Source organism: Sphaeramia orbicularis, chromosome 14, assembly GCF_902148855.1.
Source record: "Sphaeramia orbicularis chromosome 14, fSphaOr1.1, whole genome shotgun sequence".
Taxonomy (NCBI): Eukaryota; Metazoa; Chordata; class Actinopteri; order Kurtiformes; family Apogonidae; genus Sphaeramia; species Sphaeramia orbicularis.
The window spans coordinates 28,791,795-28,812,064 of NC_043970.1; the positions used below are offsets into that span (position 1 = coordinate 28,791,795).

The 20,270-nt window shown below is 37.2% G+C and overlaps 3 protein-coding genes across 7 annotated transcripts; 1 reads left to right on the plus strand and 2 right to left on the minus strand.

Annotated features, from left to right (window-relative positions):
- The first annotated feature begins 2,149 nt into the window (after window positions 1-2,149).
- nfrkb (nuclear factor related to kappaB binding protein) lies at window positions 2,150-11,564 on the plus strand. Of its 3 annotated transcripts, none has more exons than XM_030154646.1 (26): window positions 2,150-2,206; window positions 2,593-2,745; window positions 2,865-3,066; window positions 3,176-3,303; window positions 3,379-3,550; window positions 3,993-4,097; window positions 4,183-4,256; window positions 4,332-4,413; window positions 4,505-4,700; window positions 4,812-4,923; window positions 5,008-5,134; window positions 5,223-5,300; window positions 5,381-5,457; window positions 5,553-5,599; window positions 5,833-5,893; window positions 5,977-6,151; window positions 6,257-6,363; window positions 6,479-6,602; window positions 6,815-6,894; window positions 7,083-7,273; window positions 7,382-7,652; window positions 7,744-7,923; window positions 8,318-9,046; window positions 9,582-9,721; window positions 9,979-10,114; window positions 11,049-11,564. In XM_030154646.1, exons 2-26 carry the CDS (start codon window positions 2,620-2,622, stop codon window positions 11,310-11,312), a joined length of 3,984 nt encoding a protein of 1,327 aa, XP_030010506.1. In that variant the 5' UTR covers window positions 2,150-2,206; window positions 2,593-2,619; the 3' UTR covers window positions 11,313-11,564. The 3 variants fall into 3 exon arrangements, with proteins under 3 accessions (XP_030010506.1, XP_030010504.1, XP_030010505.1); XM_030154644.1 differs by lacking the exon at window positions 2,150-2,206 and adding an exon at window positions 2,298-2,318; XM_030154645.1 differs by lacking the exon at window positions 2,150-2,206 and adding an exon at window positions 2,299-2,318 and having other exon boundaries at window positions 9,615-9,721.
- Window positions 11,565-11,596: 32 nt separating this feature from the next.
- On the minus strand, window positions 11,597-16,120 carry tmem45b (transmembrane protein 45B). Of its 3 annotated transcripts, none has more exons than XM_030154647.1 (6): window positions 16,006-16,120; window positions 14,599-14,796; window positions 14,295-14,507; window positions 14,022-14,206; window positions 13,574-13,716; window positions 11,723-11,834 (listed from the first exon to the last, which is right to left on the minus strand). In XM_030154647.1, exons 2-6 carry the CDS (start codon window positions 14,786-14,788, stop codon window positions 11,723-11,725), a joined length of 843 nt encoding a protein of 280 aa, XP_030010507.1. In that variant the 5' UTR covers window positions 14,789-14,796; window positions 16,006-16,120. The 3 variants fall into 3 exon arrangements, with proteins under 3 accessions (XP_030010509.1, XP_030010507.1, XP_030010510.1); XM_030154650.1 differs by lacking the exon at window positions 16,006-16,120 and adding an exon at window positions 15,400-15,441 and having other exon boundaries at window positions 14,599-14,789; XM_030154649.1 differs by lacking the exon at window positions 16,006-16,120 and having other exon boundaries at window positions 11,597-11,834; window positions 14,599-14,788.
- Window positions 16,121-16,758: 638 nt separating this feature from the next.
- Window positions 16,759-19,916, minus strand: gng8 (guanine nucleotide binding protein (G protein), gamma 8). The gene is made up of 4 exons (XM_030153683.1): window positions 19,853-19,916; window positions 19,435-19,733; window positions 18,166-18,264; window positions 16,759-16,887 (listed from the first exon to the last, which is right to left on the minus strand). Exons 3-4 carry the CDS (start codon window positions 18,247-18,249, stop codon window positions 16,759-16,761), a joined length of 213 nt encoding a protein of 70 aa, XP_030009543.1. The 5' UTR covers window positions 18,250-18,264; window positions 19,435-19,733; window positions 19,853-19,916.
- Window positions 19,917-20,270: the final 354 nt, after the last annotated feature.

Here is a 20,270-nt window from a genome sequence, read left to right on the forward strand (position 1 = left end):
AACATGAGCTGAACATTCAGCTCAAACTGATCGACAAAGCACCAAATTTGGGCTCAGCTGCACACCAGAAAACCACTGCTGAACCTATGACTGCTGATATACCATCAAAGCATAATTTATTGACCCACGGTGCTGATTTAAAGGTAGATTCATGGTTGAATATATTTTGATTAGCATTACTGATTGAACCAAAATGCTATGTTGTGAATAATTGTTGCTGTTATTTAGTCAAAAATGAAACAGTATTAGTCAGTGAAGGACATTCATTCTTCATTCAGGGCCTTTTCCCACCACAGGGTCCATCAGAAAATTGATATGGGAAAAATCTAAACACTAATACACAACAAACAAGAAAAGCACTTCGAGAGTGCAGACCTCTGCAAAGGCAGATCAGTGCCCCCCCCCCGATCACCACAAAAATTTAAATCATTTCTTCCTTCAACATTTCCTAAAAATTTCATGAAAATCCGTCTATAACTTTTTGAGTTATCTTGCTAACAAACAAACAAACACGCACGCACACACACAAAGCAAAGCAGTCACAGTACCTCCTGGCATAGGTAATAAAGTTCCTAAACACTTAAGGCACAATAAATAACTTTGTACAGTGCAATATGACTAATACGCTGCTAAGGACTTGGATTAGTAACTGTGTAATCTTCCCTGTGTACTCCAGGACACACAACCACCATGACTGATCTGTTTGTCTGTTGGACTGTTTGTTTGTCTCTAAGACTCGGTCCTAATTGTGTCAGTTGTCCTGAATCGCACTAATGCACCTTTTGTATCACAACCCCTTGTGTCAGACCTCCATGTACTTCATTCTGACTATATGGTCCCTACTGTACATAGCTGTTAATGACAATAAAGATGATGTTTTCTGTTATTTCACATTTACATTGTGAATTTTTTCAGATATTTATTTCCTTTTATATTTTCAGTTTCAGTGAAACTTCTGCTGAAAAGTTATACCACAAACTAATTAGAAATAACCTCTTGGAATAACTTACTTAAGTTTTATAGTTTGGTTGCTCACACAAATGAGTCAAGTTTTCTGTTTTGTAAAACCATCGGTAATGAAACAGAACTTAATTATCATACATAACTAATATAACTATAATGTATTCCAACCCATGAAGCTTATATGAAAGAAAACTTAACAAACAGTATCATGTGAGGACAAAATTTTTGTTAGATGTTGGAAGAGGTTTTACAGCTAGTACAGTAGCATTAGTTAACTACTTCCTTGCTCACCAGTTTACACTTTAACACTAAATCTAATAAATAGATACCTTTATATGCTTAAATAGTAAAAAAAAAAAAAAAAAAAAAAAAAAAAAAAAATAGTACTTAGGATTTGTAATATTTACATTTTTTCCCCCATTGTTTTCACATTTTTTATATATATATATATATAAAAAAAAAAGATACATATTGTGTTATAATACATCACTTCTCAGCTGAAATGTTTCCTAAATGTTGATTTTTGTTTAAGGACCATAATTAATTAAATGGACATGACAAAATACTTTATTGTATAAAGCCATTTTCTTCTTTAAATGTATCTTTGTATATTATATATTACCTTTATTTAATTTATATTTTATTTGCTATATCTTTTGGTGGACTAATTAGCTAATTTACGTTAGCTATTAAAAAATAAAATAAAAACCCGATTAACTACGAGCTCAGATTAGTTTATTGGTGACGCTGTTATTTATTCAGACCGGCTTTAAACATAGTTCTCCTTCCTTAAGTAAATTCTAGACATTATTTGGAACACATAAATGAAGTGAAAATCCAGTTTTAAACATGTATTGCTACAAATAACACATATTACTTCACTGTGGTCGTCATTAGCTTAATAAAGGCAATGTGATACTTCGCTGAGAAGCTGGTGTATCTTAACCTGAACTACAACTAGCACCTGTGCTAGTTAGCGTTACCTGTTTAGTCTTCTCGGCCATATACACTTGAATAAATTACACTAAATTAACTTTGTAACTTCCGTGAAAAAAATCGCTTTAATAACATGCGGGAAGTTACTTCACTGTTGACTCGCCGTTGCTTAATATGTATTATCATTATCCTCCGATTGAGGGCAGCGTCTTACATGAACGGTGTCTGACTGTCAACTTTCACCGAAGAAGAAACGGTCCGTCGGTCAAACAGTTCCCCCTTTATTTCCAAAATACAGTCAGCATAGGTGAGTATTGTTTACTGTGGTGCATCTGTAGTGTCGGTTTTGTCTTTATTGTGCACATTTGGTTGGATATTCCATGGATTTAGTGCATCGGAGTGTAAGATTTAAAAAGAAAGTAGAGCTTTTAGAAGTGGACTTTTGTTAACCTAGCTTGTTAGCTGTTAGCTTAGCGCTAGTACGTTTAAAGGGAGGGCTACTGCTTGTTTTTTTGTTTTTTTTTTACATTAACGTTTACTAATGTAACAGTTGTTTATGAAGATTAAAACACTCCAATACCGAACTGGTTTTACGCATCAAGTTGATTGATAAAAGCATAATGTCTGTGCGGAGATTATATCGAAGGGTTTTGTGGTCATTAGTTAAACTAAATCTACTTTTCTGTGTGATAGACGTTCAGGTTTGTACAGAACAGAAGAATGGATGCCCTTGCTCACATGCTTACAGACCCACTTGCTCCTAAAGAAGAAAACCATGGTCAGATCACAGAGGAGTGCATGCTAGGGAGCTGCAGAGTGAGCCTCCCAGAGGATCTGCTTGAGGATGTGAGCCATGTCATACACAATATTTAAATGCTAGTCTTTTGTGATTTGTTTGATTGTTTACTAGATTAAAAGAAGGTGCAATTCATGTTCCTTATGTACTGTTTACTCTTTGTCAACAGCCTGAAATTTTCTTCTCTGTGATGAGCGAGAGCACCTGGTCTGATGTCCTGACAGATTCACAGAGGCAACATCTTCGTCAGTTTTTGCCACAGTTTCCTGATGAGAATATTTCACAGCAAGACCACGCAATCAGTGACTTATTTAATAACAGAAACTTTCACTTTGGAAATCCCCTTCACCTTGCACAAAAATTATTCAGAGGTGCCTCCTCATAATCCCCTAATTTATCTATCATCTTGCACTTGCATTATTATTTTTTGCTAACCTTTTAAACATTATCAAATTTTTTTTTCAAATTTCCTGAATTCAGATGGATATTTCAACCCTGAAGTGGTCAAGTATAGACAACTGTGTGCCAAGTCCCAGAGGAAACGGCAGTTATACTCCCTTCAGCAATATTACCACAGACTATTAAAACAAATCCTCGTCTCTAGAAAGGTATTTTTATATAAATGTATATTTAGCTTGCAAATGGTTTCTTGGAATTAGTGCTGAAGTGTTTACTTTTTGTAGGAGCTGCTGGAGTTTGCAGTTCACAATGGTCTGGATTTTTCACCGAAAAGAAAGATGCCAATCAAGAGTCAAGCTGAAATGCGGGAACCAAGAGTCAGAAGAAGACTTAGCCGCATTATAAAGGAGATTAAAACTGAGTGTGGTGACAGCAATGCTTCTTCTGATGATGATGGTGAGGTCTTTGAAGAGTATGAAAATGCTTACCCTAAAAATTCTAATCTGAAATCTGAATTTCAAGCCATCAAATTTCTTAAACAGAATTTTTTCAGCTCTCCAAAAAGGATTGTATTATGAATTTAACATTTCTTTGATAAAGCTCCTTCAGTCTCACTTTTAAATGACTTTTCTATTAAAAGAATTTATTGATCCCTGTAATAAAACTATAAAATGAAACCAACATGGAGTCATAAACACAAATTTTACAGTCTAGTCAAAATTGATCAGACTGTGTTTTGTGATGTACTTTGGCTAACATGGCATCTCTTCACATTAAAAAAAATAGCCACTTGTAGAGGTTAGAAGATTTAATGTTAGTAAAACTGAATTATATAGTAATAGTATGATAATGGAGACAAATGTTATAGTTACTGGTCTTGTGTTTCATATGTCTGTAGACTTATCAATGTGGACGCCAGCTCCTCAGTCGCCCTCTTCTCCAACACCGACAGTATCACTTAGAGTTCTCCCCAGCCTCTCCACCCAAGACATGAAAACTACAGGTCAGTGATGGCTGTAACTTCCAAATTTCACTTAAACGTTTGAGCCCAGTGACAAATAAAGCTTAAGATTTTTTTTTCTTCACAGAAAAAATGGAATTTGGAGAGCGAGATTTGAAAACCATGCTGCAGAATCATCGTGAAAAAAGGAAACGTCAGCCAGTAAGTAGAGTCAGATGAATGTCAAAGATGTGGTTTATATATAACGTTTATGTAACAATTGGTTGATTTCCACAGGACCACCCAGACTTGGTGACCTCAGATATTCATCTCGGAGACATACTCTCCAGAGCAAACATTGGTCGGAAGGGGAATATCCGTGAGTCAATAAATAAGAAGTTGACAAATCTGAGCTGCATCTGGTCTTCTTTCATATATTAACACAATTTATTTTCATTTGATGTTTTCAGCACTCTTCGATCTATCTCTGCCCAAAAAGAAAATAAAAGAAGAGAGACGAAAGAAAAAAATGAGAACAATAAAAGTGGAATCTGAAGATCCCTGCGATACTCTCGGGCCCTCAGACTCTTCATCAGCTCCTCCAGCAAACATCATCAACTCTCTGCCAGACACACCATCGACTCCACTGACCAACATCAAGGAAGAGTATGTCAAATGCTAAACTGAGCTGCTTCTCTGAATATTCACAATGTTGTGGAGCTGTTCACTCAAAAGACTATTATGTGCATCTAATATAAAGAACCATCATTATTTCAGAATGGTAGAGGAGTGTCAGAGCAGCCCAATTGTAGTTGAAGAAATTGCTGTCAGTTTCTTCAGTTTGCTGGAAAATATCCTGAGGGCAGAACACCTTGCCAGCACTTCAATGGTATTCACTGATGATCATTTTGCACAGTGGTCACTCATTTTTTAAAGTGTACATCGTAACACCCACATTTCAATCTTTCCTCAGATGGAAGACAAAGTTCAATTGTGGCAGTCATCTCCAGCTAGTTCCCTCAACGTGTGGTTTTCCTCAGCCTCCTGTTGGTCTGACCTGGTTCTTCAAGCCCTGCAGTTTCTTGCAGGTGAAACTAAAGGTAAGTTATTGTGATCTATCATTCTGAATTGGTCAGGGTTTATGTACCTATCCAAATTACCGATGTATTGCCTGTTTGTCTTATTCAGATGGTAGGATGGCATTACCCAGTGGCTTTTCTCCATTTGTGGAGTTTTCTGATGAATCTCAACAGTGGAGATGGATTGGTAAGTGGACCAGTTATGCACAATCCTCATTGAAGTTGCATTGATTAATGTTTATGTAAATTTCAATCAATTATTTTTAGGCCCCACTCAGGACACGGAGAAAGATCTAAGTGCACTCTGTCAGCTGTGGATAGACTCCAAAGATTTGGTTGTGAAGGTACTGCAAATTCCCGTTTCAGCTCTGATGCTACAAACACTGTTTACTGTGTTTAATTTGTGACAAAGTTTAACAACCTTTTTAATCTTCCACAGACAGAAAATGAAGAACTAGTAGAGATGACTTCTCCCACACCAAGAGTGTAAGATTTAATTTATGTTCAATATCACAAAACTAACTCTAGCTCTTAAACCAAAAGTCACCAGATATAATAAGTAATGAACTAAAAAAAATATAGGTTTTTATAATTATGTGGATTTTTCTAAAGCTATAAAGTGACTTTTGTCTTAAAATCATTTAATTTACAGTAGACCATAGGCTAGTTTCATTTGCAGTTGCCTCATTTCACAGTGGAGTGTTCTTTTTTTCATACAGTTCTACTGACTATGTGGTCCGACCAAGTACTGGTGATGAGAGACAAGTGTTTCAGATACAGGTCTGTTTCTAACCTGGTGGAGATGATTTCCTTTACTGCTTCATCATGGACTCTTAAAACTTTTTTGTTTGTTCGTAAATCAGGAGCAGCAGCGATACAACCAGCCCCATAAAGCTTTCACCTTCAGGATGCATGGCTTTGAGTCCGTGGTGGGACCTGTTAAGGGAGTCTTTGATAAGGAAATGTCTCTCAACAAAGCCAGGGAACACACGCTGCTTCGCTCAGACCGGCCACCCTACGTTACCATTCTGTCTCTGGGTCTGAGCTTATGTTTACGTCACATTCCTTTGTCATTTTGTTAAATACCTCTAATATGAGTTAGTCAGGATTTTTTTATCATCTGTTTCGTTTTTGCATCTCCAGTACGGGATGCAGCTGCCAGGCTACCTAATGGTGAAGGAACAAGGGCAGAGATCTGTGAACTGTTGAAGGACTCTCAGTTTCTTGCCCCTGAGGTCACAAGTGCGCAGGTGCAATACAGCAGATCTTTCCTAACCACTGCTTTTTGGAGTCATTCTCATCTCATTTATCTGCTTAATAGTAACATAATGTTTAACATAATAATGTACTTACTTTGCTGTTTAGGTGAACACAGTTGTCAGTGGCGCATTGGACAGACTTCACTATGAGAAAGACCCCTGTGTGAAGTATGATATCGGCCGCAAGCTGTGGATTTACCTGCACCGTAATCGTAGCCAGGAGGAGTTTGGTAAGAAATACTGTGGTGATGATAGCAAGGATTAAATAAGTCAATATTCACAATAAAGCTGTTAGATTAAATATTTAGACACTTCAGCTATTTTTTAGGATGCATTCATGTAAAACCTGGAGCTGAAACTGTTAAATGCAAGAGTTGAAATCTGGAATACTGCTTCCCAAAGTATAGGTTTAAATGGAATTTAATTATTTTTCCTTTTCTAGAACGGATCCACCAGGCTCAAGCTGCTGCTGCCAAAGCAAAAAAGGCTCTGCAACAGAAACCTAAACCTGCATCAAAGCCAGTGAGTCCATAGCTTTTATTGACTTCCTACTACAGAAAAACATACCTTGCCTCCTGTCTGTGTTAAACATATGTGTCTGTAGTTGAAGTGCTGTTTCTCAGGATCTGAGAACTGTAACTACTCATTGATACTGATTGACCGACTGATTTTCAGTGAAAACTTAGAATGTAAATTTCTTTCTCTTATAGAAGTCTGGCAGTAAAGAAGGAGGCAGTAAACCCCCCGGATGTCTGGAAGGAAACCAAGATATAGGTACCACCCCTATGTCCCCCACAACCCCCACCCCAAATACACCTGGAACTCCTAAGTCACCCTTAACCTCCACAGCTACCACACCAACTAAGACCGGAGTCCCAGACACAATCAAGGCAAGCCCAGGGTTAGTGAAACTTTGATACCCTTTGGTCATGATGCAATAGTTCACCCATTTGTGCCTAAATAATTAACCCAATTAATCTTTAGTTTGCCTGTTTTCTCTCTTCCTCAGTGTTCTTCTTGTATCACCACCCTCATTGCCCCAGTTGGGGACCATCTTGCCCACCAGTCAAGCTGGTCCACCAGCTTCACAGCCCGTTACATCCCAACATGCAGCTCGGATAGTAAGTCACCTGGCGGCAGGCTCGCTGCCTCAAGTACGGGTCGTTTCTGCTCAGCCCAGTCTTGGTGCCTCATCAGGTAGTCAGCAGGCCACTCTGGTCCATCAGAACCCTCATCAGATCAGGATGCCAGTCTCTGTGGCTGCTAAGGGGATCTCACAGGTACACAAAACAACTGGTACACAAAGTAGTTTTGCATGCAAATGTGCAAAGTGTGTAAATCTAAATCTGTCCATATGATGTGTTTAAACAGGCAGTGGTTTCAGTGCCTTTGAGAAGTCAGTCTGCTAGTAGTCCAGTCCAGGGACCAACCACCCTCTCTGTGTCAACTGTAACTGTCACCAAACCACAAACTGGATCACCTGGTAGCCCAGCAAACAACCCTGCCTCCCCTGCTGTGCTTCAGGGGGTCACCAGTTCAAACATCAAACAGGTGAATTCATCTGTTTTAAACTGGGAAATGTGGCCAGTTTGGATAAATGCAATAAAGCCTTTTCTAAGTAGTTGAGAAGTTAGTGCTATTAGTGCTCTAACATGCTGCAATTTAGTTAGTACATTTATGAAAAATTTGTGAAGTGTAGGAGCAAAATTGAAGTATCTTAAGATGTGTAGATTTTTTCTAAGATTATATTAGATTCATTTTTATTGTCATTACACATGTATAAGTACAAGGTAACAAAGTGCAGTAGCATTTTAGCTTTAGTACCAATATAACATATTAGATAATTCCATCCAGTGCTAAGCTATAACATTTTGCTGCTAAACTATAACATATTACTTAAATAAAAAAGCTGCATACTGATGGTCTTCAATATTTTTCTTTAAAGGTGTCCATCACAGGCCAGATAGGAGTGAAGGCCCCAGGTGGAGCAGGAATCCCAATAACTGCTACAAACCTGCGCATCCAGGGTAAAGATGTCCTGCGTCTTCCACCATCCTCCATCACCACAGATGCAAAAGGCCAGACTGTGCTGCGGATAACTCCGGATATGATGGCAACTCTTGCCAAATCTCCAGTTGCTACTGTCAAACTGACTCCTGACTTCCTGGGCACTGCTGCTACTGGAAGCAAGAGCATATCAGCTACTCTCCACGTGACACCACCCCATCCTTCACCTTCTGCTGCTTCCAGCTCAGCCTCCTGTGCAGCAGAAGCACAAACCAGTAAAACAGGTCCTGGCTCCACCTTACTCAAAGCTGCAGGAGACACTGCCATACGTCTGATGCCAACACTGGCCGTCAGTGTGGCCGATCAGAAATCCAGGACCTTCTCCACCGTCTCCTCACCGGACAAGAGTGGAGCTACCATTCGCATAATGCCAGGCCTTGGTGTAATTCCACCCAAACAAGGCCAGACAATTACAATGACAACGTCCACTGGCAGTAAACCACCCGTAGCCTCTACGTGTGCTAATATGGTGACCATGGCTGCCAGTGTAGTGGCTGGAGCGAAAGGAATCGCTGTGGCCTCTGGAGCCTCAGGGTCACCGCTCACTCTGGGAACAGCTACAGCGACGGTGCGGCAGGTTCCTGCTTCGGTGGTTACTACTCAAACGGTAATGGACTCTCTCAGTACCTTCTGCTTCATAGTGTTTTGAACATTCAACCGAATGTTAGATCAGTGTATGTGTTGTTACCCGTGTGTGAGGAGCGTAGATTTGTACATTATTCAAGTCATAAACCATTGATTATTTTATGTATTTTTATCTATTCTATTTATTTATTTAAAGTTTATTTGACAGGGCAACACATATAGTTATTGTTACGTGTGACATTTAAACATATAATTGATGCAATGTATGTAGGACTTGTAGCCATAATGGCTGATTTGCAGACCTTGTCCCTAACTGGTTTTTAAGAAACAACATTAAAACAAACAAAAACAGTACAATGCAAAAATCAAATCATTTGACAAAAATGCATACATGGTCACAGACCACAAAACACTCAAACAATACGGCAAATTGCATGTTTGTTTGAGCCACAGTTTTGCCTTGGTATCGAAAACATTTAAATTACTTGATGGTTTTATTGTCAATTTTACAAGCATTTTTTATATCTGTCAATAAAATGTAAATTGCTCCTCTTTAGCCTTACCAGACCTCTGTTTTGACAACACCACAGGGAAAGTTACCTGCAAGGATCACTGTCCCTCTATCTGTCCTTAACCAACCCCTGAAGAGCAAGAGTGTGGTGACAACGCCTATTGTAAAAGGAAGTCTTAATACAAAGTGAGTTTGATCCAATTTGCCTTTTTTCATTTGAGTTGCATCTGCATTAATTAGTGGAGATGCAGTTAGGTTCTGTTACAACCAATAACTTACATTTGAACCTTTCCAGACAACATAAATTAAAAGATACCTTTAGTACATTCAAGATTAATACTTGATATATTGTATTATGGATTTTACTTTTGCTACCATTTGTTTCTTTCTCTCAACTCTTTTGAATTGAGCAGATACACTAACATTATTCGTTTCCTGAACAGTATCAGCAGTCTGGGGAGGAACATCATCCTGACCACGATGCCTGCTGGCACAAAGCTAATCGCAGGAAACAAACCAGTCAGCTTTGTCACAGCTCAACAGTTCCAGCAGCTTCAGCAGCAGGGACAGGCCACACAGGTTAGCTTACTTTGTATACACACCATGCAGGTAATGCAGGAGTGCTGGCTCTTGTAAAATAACATTCACCAAAAGGATTCAGCATTTAAAGGTCCCCTGCCACAGGTATTTCATTATTTTTCTTCTACCATGGACTCTAACATTTTTTGTGGAAAAAAATGCCTTGGTTACCAAGTTTCAAGCCATTCTAATGTGGTATAGAAAGCCAGCTGGAAGACTCAGCTCAATTTGTGCCAGTTCTCATGAATATTCAACATGCTAATCTGCTTTACTCTGATTGGCTAACAGCTAGCCAATGAGAGCCTGGCTTTTCACCATCCTTTACCCTGAGCAATAAGTCGAGGAACTGGCGGAAACTGAAAGTGAAACATAACATGCTTTGAACGTCCGACCCCTGGCTTCTATGCCCCTCTTGTACGGACCTTACACAGAATTTTCACAATTTCTAACCTGCATCCACTGGGCCCCCTCCACTGCTCTACGGGCCCCCCAGAAATTCTGGGCCCCATGAATTTGTCATGCTTACCCCCCCCCCCCCCCCCCCTTTATGGCACCCCAGCTCGCTGTATACGAAAACTGTCACTGAGTTAGATGAATTCTGTGGGCGTGGTCTCACCCAGGCAAGCTCATGAATAGTAATGAGCTCAGGCATTAACACGTCACACTGACCAGCTTTTCTAATTGACCTGATTTCTCTGCTTATTTCTTCTCAGTGGTAATAACAGACAGAGGAAGCAGTGGTTCATTTTCAAATTCACTACATAACACAAACACCTATAGACCTAACATATTTCAAAAAACACTAGTAAAAATGGTTTTGTGTGTCAGGGCACCTTTAATAAATACTCAGACACAAACACATTGCATTTGTTTTTTTTCCCTCGGACATTATAACTTTGATATAGAATTTCTCACTTCTGATTCTGTTGTTCAGGTTCGCATCCAGACAGTTCCAGCGCAGCAGCTCCAGCAGCACATGGCAGCAGGTTCCCCAAAATCTGTCTCCACCGTTGTAGTCACGACAGCACCTTCACCCAAATGTGCCCCCGACCCCCCCCCCTGCACCCCAACAATGATCTCCTCCTCAGGCAAAAAGGGGATACTGTTAGTTTGTGCCTGTATCTTGTTATTTCTGAGTATTTACTGTTCTCAAGTGTTTTACGTTCATTTAACATGCCTCTTTCCTCAAAAGTATTGAGATTTAGCTTTTCTGCTGTAGGATGCTAATCTCTTCCATGTTACCGAAGTCAGAATACGTTGAAAATTGATGTTCTAGTGTGACGCAATATAAGAAAATGTGGGACTAATGTCTGTGTGATTGGTTTGAATGTAATTGAGTTTTATGTTAATACATCATTTGTTCTTGTCAGGTGTGTTTTATTCTTTTCTTCCATGTAATCCATATGCACATGTACATTTAAATCTGCAGTAAATCTCATGTTTTAATCAATTATATTTGATATGTTAATTGATTTAAAAGACTTGGGTTTTATTCATTTATTTATTTTTACAAAACAATGAAAACTACAAGACATAGTACATCACTTGTGATTATTCACAGAACCATAGCATTTATATGAACACAAAGTCATATCCTGAAGCAAACGTTCACTCTTCCTCTGATTCTTCAAGCAGGGCTTTTTGGGAGTTTGATTCCGATAATGTTTTTCTCATTCCAATCTCGATGTCTCTGCCTTTCTTCCCGAATCTGTTCACCGTACTTAAAAAAAAAAGAAAAAAAAATCTCCAGTTAAAGTTTACACATGCATACATATACACTGTTATTGTAGCAGAGGGAAGAATAAGGAGCAATCTTTCATTAATTCTAACATCAGGGGACTCATGATACACATTTATACTTGCTACTTAGGACTGTGAAATGTAGCACTGCAGCATTAAAATAGGAGTTGGAAAAAAAAAAAGACCACAGGCTGCAGTAAATGGCTGCGTTCAAACGAAGGCTTTGCAAATATTCTTAAGCCAAAACATACATTTACACAGCAAGTAGGGGTTGAGGTTACAGCGCTTTTTCACTGTGTTGAATGTAAACAAGACCATGTTTGATGATGATAAAAACTTTGCAGGATGTCTTTAAACACGGGTCTGATCAAGCAGTAACACGTGGACACATTCTGTGCTCAACAGTCTCTGTCATGTAAGCAGAGTAACTTCTATGCATGTATTATACGTATTTGAGTAGGTATTTCTAAGCACTTTAACATTATGTATAACAAAATTTGGGGAGATAAAATTTTTAGGTGAAAAATGTCAAATTACTGCTCGGTAACACATGGACTTGAAATGGACATCAGTTTTTTAAGCTTTTCGCAAACATTCAAAACATGCAGTTCTTGACAAATTGATATCAAGTAGGACAAAACCTTTTAGATATTATGTTCAACTATACTGAAAATAAATTTCGATGAAAAATATTGAAAAGTTTCTGTTTTATTGACATGAGAATGTGGTAAAACGTGGACGATTCTTTACCATTTAATGCGTCACGCAAAATGTTGACTTACTTTTTCAAACAAGCCAGATATAATCACAATACTTTGTTTAATGTATTTAATACTAACAGTGTTACGTACAACTTGTGGTGGTCCATACTGATATAGGTAAAATACAAATAAAGAGTCATTTCTCTGTAACAGTTCACAGATAGTCTTTTTAAATGTGACCAGTATATGAATTCACAAACTTCATCATTCAGAATTTTAATTTCTCAGAGTAATAGACCATCTTTTGCATGTTTTTTTTTGTTAATTTAATGCAGCCTAGCAGAAGGTTTGGAACTTCTCCTGTACTGTGTAGGTGGTATTTTAAAAAGGATAACACTTTCATAAAATAGAGATCTTTAGCTAAAAAATGAGCCCACTTGATAAATGATGTGTTCAGATTTTGATGTTCACTTTCACTTGATCAGACCCACAGGTGTTTATGTTTTTTTGGGGGAAAAAAAATTAAACATGAAATGATAACTGAATTTTGTTTTAAATTTTTTTTCCAAAATAGTTAATTCACTTGCAGATAACTGCTCATGACAACTATCTGTCAGTTTATGGTTCATAAAAGATAAGATAAGATAAGATAAGATAAGATAAGATAAGATAAGATAAGATAAATAGGTTTACAGCAGCAAAGTACAAAAGCATGCAAGAGCAAAAAATAAAAAGCAAAATCAAAAGTAAAGACAAATCAAAAAAGCTATACAATTTACAGCTGTGCACATGCTGATCACATCAAGTTGAGTGAAACAGTTGTGGGAATCCAGGAATAAGTGTCCCACTAAAGAAATAATTTCATAAATTATTGCAAAAGTAAGCCAACAAAAATGTATGAACCAAAAATGAAGCATCGCAATGTAGTTTCACCATATAACTCAAACTTTTTATATGCTTTATTAAACAGGTGCAGTTGTAATGTTAGTATAGATAGTGTAAAAGATGGTATACTTACAACCAAACCACACAAGAAGTGCTGGCGACTAACAGCAGGGCCACGGCTAAATGCCAGCAGAAGCACATTGTGACGAACATGATGTTGGCATGTTGTTCCAAATCCCACTGTGGTCCTCGTAACGGGTAAAGTACAAATCCAATCTGAGGTGACAAACAGTGTAATAATGGTGAAAACGTTATGGTGGTGTATTTCCTACAGGATAAGCTGAAGGTTTCTAAGGTCTTTAAAAAGCCTGAAATCCAGTCATCTAAATTTTAGCCCTCAAAGCTCTTAAATATTAGTATTGGCCTTTGGCTTCTGTGTGATGAGATGTGAAATAGGTCTTAAACTGCATTCATAATGATAATAAAAAAAAAGTCTTAAAACCCATTACAGTGAAACCTGTAGGAACTCTGAAGATGCTTTTCCATCCACATTCAGTAAATGACAGCATTTTGCTTTTCACCTGGTAGAACCATGAGCCCTGCAGGATGAATAGACATGCACCGAGCAGCTCCAGGATAATGTTATCTCTCATGAACACCTCTAACATGGTGCTGGCTGATCCTCCAAACACAGCCACCAGCAGCAGGGAGTGGATATGAGCATCCAGAGGAGGCCGACTGTGCACATGGTAGTAGAACAGGAACCCTATAGGCCAGACAGGAGAACAACAGCTAAAACATACATCAATGGGATGTATTTATGGGTTTTTTTTGTATCATTTTATACCGCTAACCTTCCACAAAGAGAGCCAGGGACAGAGCAAGGCGGTCAACGCCAACTGGCACCAGTTTGGAGGACGTACTGATAACCAGTGCTATTCCAGAGATCCCAAAGAACAGATACATTGTGCAGTGCTGCCAGTTCATGAGTTTGACCCATGACTGTGTTGATGCATCATAGAGGTGGGCATGAGGGCCATCTACCACAAACTGTTCAACCATCATACCTTAGTTAAAGACACCAACAAAGAATTAGATCAACGAAGACAGAGATTAAAAAAAGTGAAGTGATGCAGATCATTGAAGACCAACACTGACCAACAAACGATGCAAAGATTTGTAATCCTCCCTCAAAGTACTCCATCTTTTTAAGGAAAGGAGGCTTTACTTGTCTCCCTTTGGGCTGGTTCGTCCTCCAGTAGTGATGGAGGATGTGTTTGACTGTCAGCCAAAAGCCATAGAAAAGAAAAAAAGAGCCAGGAATGGCGTGTCCTCCGAAGTTGGCCATCCTAAGGCCTAAAAGCATGAGAAATACGTGTTAGAAATCACTAACAACAGGGAAAAGCACTGTTTATTATATGACCATAATACTTTTATTGCTTTGAAATTGGAAGGACTCACCTACGGGGTTAAAGTACAGTCTGACACGTTTACTGTGTGTCTTTCAACGTATGTAATGGAATCATATAAATCATATGACACGTAACAAGTGTTAGTGCAAAATTAATAAATAATCATAATTTCTGTGGAAAGACTTTGAATAAAGCAGATGCAGTGTTGATATAAATAGATACAGTATACATCAGGATGAGTTTGTGGAGTGTAAAAGGGTTATCGTTTAAGGGACAAATACTTCGGCTACAGTAATATTTGTGGGATAGAGTGTAAGTAAAGTGTCTCATTATTTTATATTTTTTTATATCACTTTAACTTCTCAGTATTCAAACATTTATAATTCTATGACAGTCTATTTAGTTCCGTATCTAGTGTTTCATCTCTTTGGAGCAGGTCATAAAAAGTATTCCCATTGATCTAAATGGTACAGAGTCATTTGTCTTGCAAAAATGAAATTCAAACCATGCACATGGTAGCTATTTGGAAAATGATCACGTTGGACACCTGCATTCAAAGCAGTCTGTAAGATGATACTGGCTTCAAGAATAAAACGAAAGCTCGTGTTTATCAGCGACTGGTTATTTCCATCACATAGTAGTGGTTTGACTGTAATGTTTGTGTGAATAGTAACAAAAAACTACTGCTAACAATGTGATTCTATGGTATTTAATTACAAAAGAAGACACTTTAGTTTTATATTTGGTCACGTCTTGGCTTGTGTGGTTTCCCTTCTTCCTACTGTCCATAAAAAATGGGTGTGTTTAGTCACGCATGATAAGTCAGACAAGTTTTTCTTGACTAGCCCTGTTTGACTTGATGCAAGTATGCATATTTGTGCTCTCTTCCAGTGCTTTACAACACACTCCTCTTTATATACATTGTCAGGTTGTGTTATGGGTTAATATAGAGTTGTTTTGGTACCTTCCTGTACTTTTGTATGATATAATAAAAGCCTGGTGAACTATCATGTGCATGTGTCACCTCTGGTTTAACAGATGAGCAGAAATAACCCAAACAGTCCTTTTCAAGTACATAACATATTTAAAGTGCTGAATCACTGTATAACCTGCAGACTAGAACAGGTGAAACAGAATAACAGGATTTACATACCTTATTTTTTACGCCTAATTCCTAAAAAATTCAGGAAATCTGTGAATACTGCAGCTGTCAGTGAGAGTACTCCAGTCTGTGAAGATTGTGTGCACCTGTTGTCTGCACTTCTAACCTGGTCTGACGTGGTCACATAGCCCCACCCATCATTTGCATTGGCTCCTGTGACAAAGAGACACCCACCTGGGAACATCCCTGACATTTAGGAAAATAAACAATACCTGACTGAACACCCTGCTGTTTATTCAGATGGAAACGTAAAAAACAGTAACTTAACGTCAACACATGTTCTTTTACAGTCAGTGTTTTCTTTTGTTTGTTTTTTTTTCATAGATTGCTGCAAACATATGATGAAATACAAGGATGTAGAGGAAAACAGAAAAAAAAAGATATATGATTATTTTGTCTGTTAATGCTCACACTGCTTCAAGTATCAGAGTAAATGTAGGTCCTATACTAGTTAATATATAAGCAGAGATACAATCTGTGTGCACATGGTGAGGAAGTAGCCCCACTTGTAAAAGCAACCTTTGCACTCATTTTCAAAAAGAAAAAACTTTATTGCCATTATTGTCATATAATAGTGATGATCACATTACAAGCTACATCAAACATGGCAAAATTATGTCTTATAAAAACATTACAAAGACAAGAAAAAAAACTAAAAGAAAAAATGTATAATTTATTATTACAGCTGACATTTAACTAGAGTAGCTACAAGCGTTGAAGGCATTTGTCTTGTACATTTGATGGTTAAAGTATTTCACAGAACAACTTCTTCTCTCGAAATGGATTCTCAGAAGATGGCACTGGCGTCACAAGCGGGTCCTCTTTGGCATGAGCTTCACAGTAGGCCATCAACTCAGCCGCTGCTTTGGATACCTGGCCATAACGATAAAAGGATAAATACACTCATGCTACTACTATTTTTACCTCTGAGTAAAACCCAAATTTAGAACTACCTTTCAGTCTAGTCAAATGTGTAAAAATAGCAATTTAAAAAAGAACTGGATGGGCTCATACAGATGATAAGTTAGAGGAAAAACCTGGTTGTAGTGTTCTCTTACTGATTGAATTGATGAGTATAAAATCATGTGCTATGGCCTTCATCAGCTTTTAACCCAGCTGAATACCTATAGGAGACTTTAGACTGACACATTAGTCAAAGCTTTACAATATATACATCTAAACACCAGATGAGGGACTATGCTATGGAAGAATGGTGTTTATTGCTCCACAGCGGCCAAATATCTTTCAGCACACTTCATATTAGTTCTTCATTTAATTTTATCTGATCATGAAGTAACAAACTAATAACAGTAACATGGTCATTGGTTCTTAAAAAGCAATACCATCAAAGTGACGTTATTGAGTAGATCTGCAGTTTTAAAATATAAACTAAAATGTACTTTGAAAATGTTCATAACATGTACTTGACTAGATCATGTAGTCTAAATACTTAATATTACTACATTATTTTCACAAGAGTGAATTAAAAATCATTAAATATTTGTTGAAAAAAAAGTTTTACTAAACATTTCACAAAAGTCATCATAAAAATCATTTAAGATTAATTTTAATAAATTCTAAAAAAAAATGTACATCTGTTCAATTCTATGTGATTTGATTCCCACAGTTTATGTCCACTACTGAATAACATATCTCAGTTTTCACACAGTTTATATACATCATGTAAATTGTTTATAATGAATAAACACCTTGTATGGAAATCACATGCTTGACTTTTGTTTTTTCACAGACAAAAAAGCAAGTTAATTAGGTGGAAATTCCAAATGATTAAAATCAGTGACTTTAAAACAAGTAGAATATATTAATCTCTTTAATCCACTGTTTAATTTTGGAAGAGTAAGGAAGTGGAAACATATAATGAAGTTTAATTTTTTTTCTGCTCAATCCAAAACAATCTATAATTGATTTAAATAATTAATTATATATTAGTTATTAATAATTAATTCAACTTAATTAACATTTGTTAAATCTACAATTCAGCAAATGTTGCATTAATTCACGCCAATCTGACTTTTCACAGTTCAGTTTCAGGACATAACCTTCAACACTTTTTCATTATTAAAACATATTTTTCCATGTTACGATTTGAAGTGATCCATACTGTGATTCTTGTCTGTTTCTGTAACTCACCAGCATCCTTTCTATGTTGACCTCCAGCTTCAGTTGTTCTACTGTTTTTCTGGCATCTGCAATCTTGGCCATGTTGTTTGACATCCTCCTGCCAGTTCCCTGCATGCATCAAACATCACATATTTAACAAAGACAGAATCAGGGGATAAGAAATAAAATGGTAGAATCTGTTTATTACACATAAGCTACATACAGCAAACAAGATGTGACTAATTGCAATTTGTTGAGGGTGTCCATCATGTGGTTAGAGTCAGTTTCAGTTTGCTCATTAATTCTGCTCCCTGGGTCTCAGCTGCAAGTGGCACCGGCAGGGTCTCAAAGGAGAAGGAGTCCAGGGGAGGAGGAGGTTAAGCAGTACTCCCCAAGGGGTGGATACGATAATGGAGAATGTAAATACACCTAACCCACATCTCCCACACTAACACATTGCTCTTGTGTTTGTCATACAATACAGATGCACAACTTTTATTAATACTTTCTACTCCACACAATACTTTACAAAAAAAAAGTTTTTTATGGTGTTAAGTAACAAACAACATCAACAAAAGCTTTAAGATATTAAACTGGCAAGAGCATGTAAGATGAATGAGGATCAGTATTTTTGTTGTTTGAGCATAAAAGTTATCACTCAGTATAACTGCAGTATATTTATTAATTTATATATTTGTAAATTAACACATTTACTATATTCTCCTGAGACCCAGTAAATAAAAATTTTGGCCCTTTTTTTTTTTATTATTATTTTTTTTTTACAGTAAATAATTTCCGTGATTGGAAACACCATGATGCAACAGTTTTTTCAGATACATTTTTTTTTTAATGGAATGTCCTTTAAAAAAATGCATTGCTGGGTCTCAGGAGGATATATAAAATTATATACTATATACTATAATAGTAGGCTATGTATAATTATAACAGCAATGAGGGCTATAAAATGTTTCTAGCCTCATACAGAAATATGCTCTGATAACTTATAAGATCTACATTATTGGCCATAAAGTTGGAATAAAAGGTGTGTACCTCCTCTTAAGAAATGATTGAGAGAATGTGATTTACTTTTGATAGAAAAGTGACTCAATATGTAATCATTACACCAGGTCAAAGGTGATTACTGATGTGTATAAATAGGAAAAAAAGAGTTATGTATCTGAAATCAAAGTTATTCCAACTTTATGGACAACAGTGTATATGGATTTAAACAAAATTTATTTTAAAAAAATACCATTTAATTTTTTTCCCCAGTCTTATATTATTGAAAAACAAACTCACCACAACACCGTCATCAACTGCTCAGCTCCTGGAATTAAAGTCTGTCTATCTCCAACGAGGTCCTCGACACTAACTTACAGCAATACATGAAATGAGATGAATGGGAAGGATGAGCAGCTTCAATAGGTTACCTCCTTCAAATAATTAGCTGTGGGTCTGCCCCCAGGATGAGCTCAGTGCTGTGGTTAAAGGCAACATGTGGTGTGACCTTCATCTCTGGAGTCTGTATCACTCACTTACTTTAGATAATAGAGGAAACTGCACTCTGAGGTGATCATTAAAAGCAATAATTGAAAACCCTGAAGAAAGCCAGATAAAAATGTAAATGATATTGCTTATGGACATATGAATAGGAATGTGATTTTTCATATTTTGCAAAATAGAGAGGACACAATGTTACCACTGGTTGCAGCTTCACCTGACGGCCTTTAAAGACTGTAATGAGGAAGCTCCCATGAGAAAAGGCAGAGTTGTTTTCCATGACTATAATTAATTCTTCAGGTTGAAATTCACATTTTAAATCATTCAGCTAAACAATATGCAATAGGCTTTAAAAGTCATCCTCAGCAAAATAAATGTGTTTCATTTGCACTGACAGCTGCTTTAACTGGTGTAGAAACTGCTTTTAAAGACTGAAGAGTTGATGGGCTCAGCTTCGACCCATTATCCCAACTGAATGGAGCAAGTCTTATCAAAGTCCAAACATGTGCCCCTAAAAGCTTACTTCTTTTCTTACACCAAACACAAAAGAACATTAGATAACACAGTATGTGGACTTGATGGTGAATGAATGAAATATTTTTAAGACAATAGAGCTTTTGTCTGTTATCCTTTAC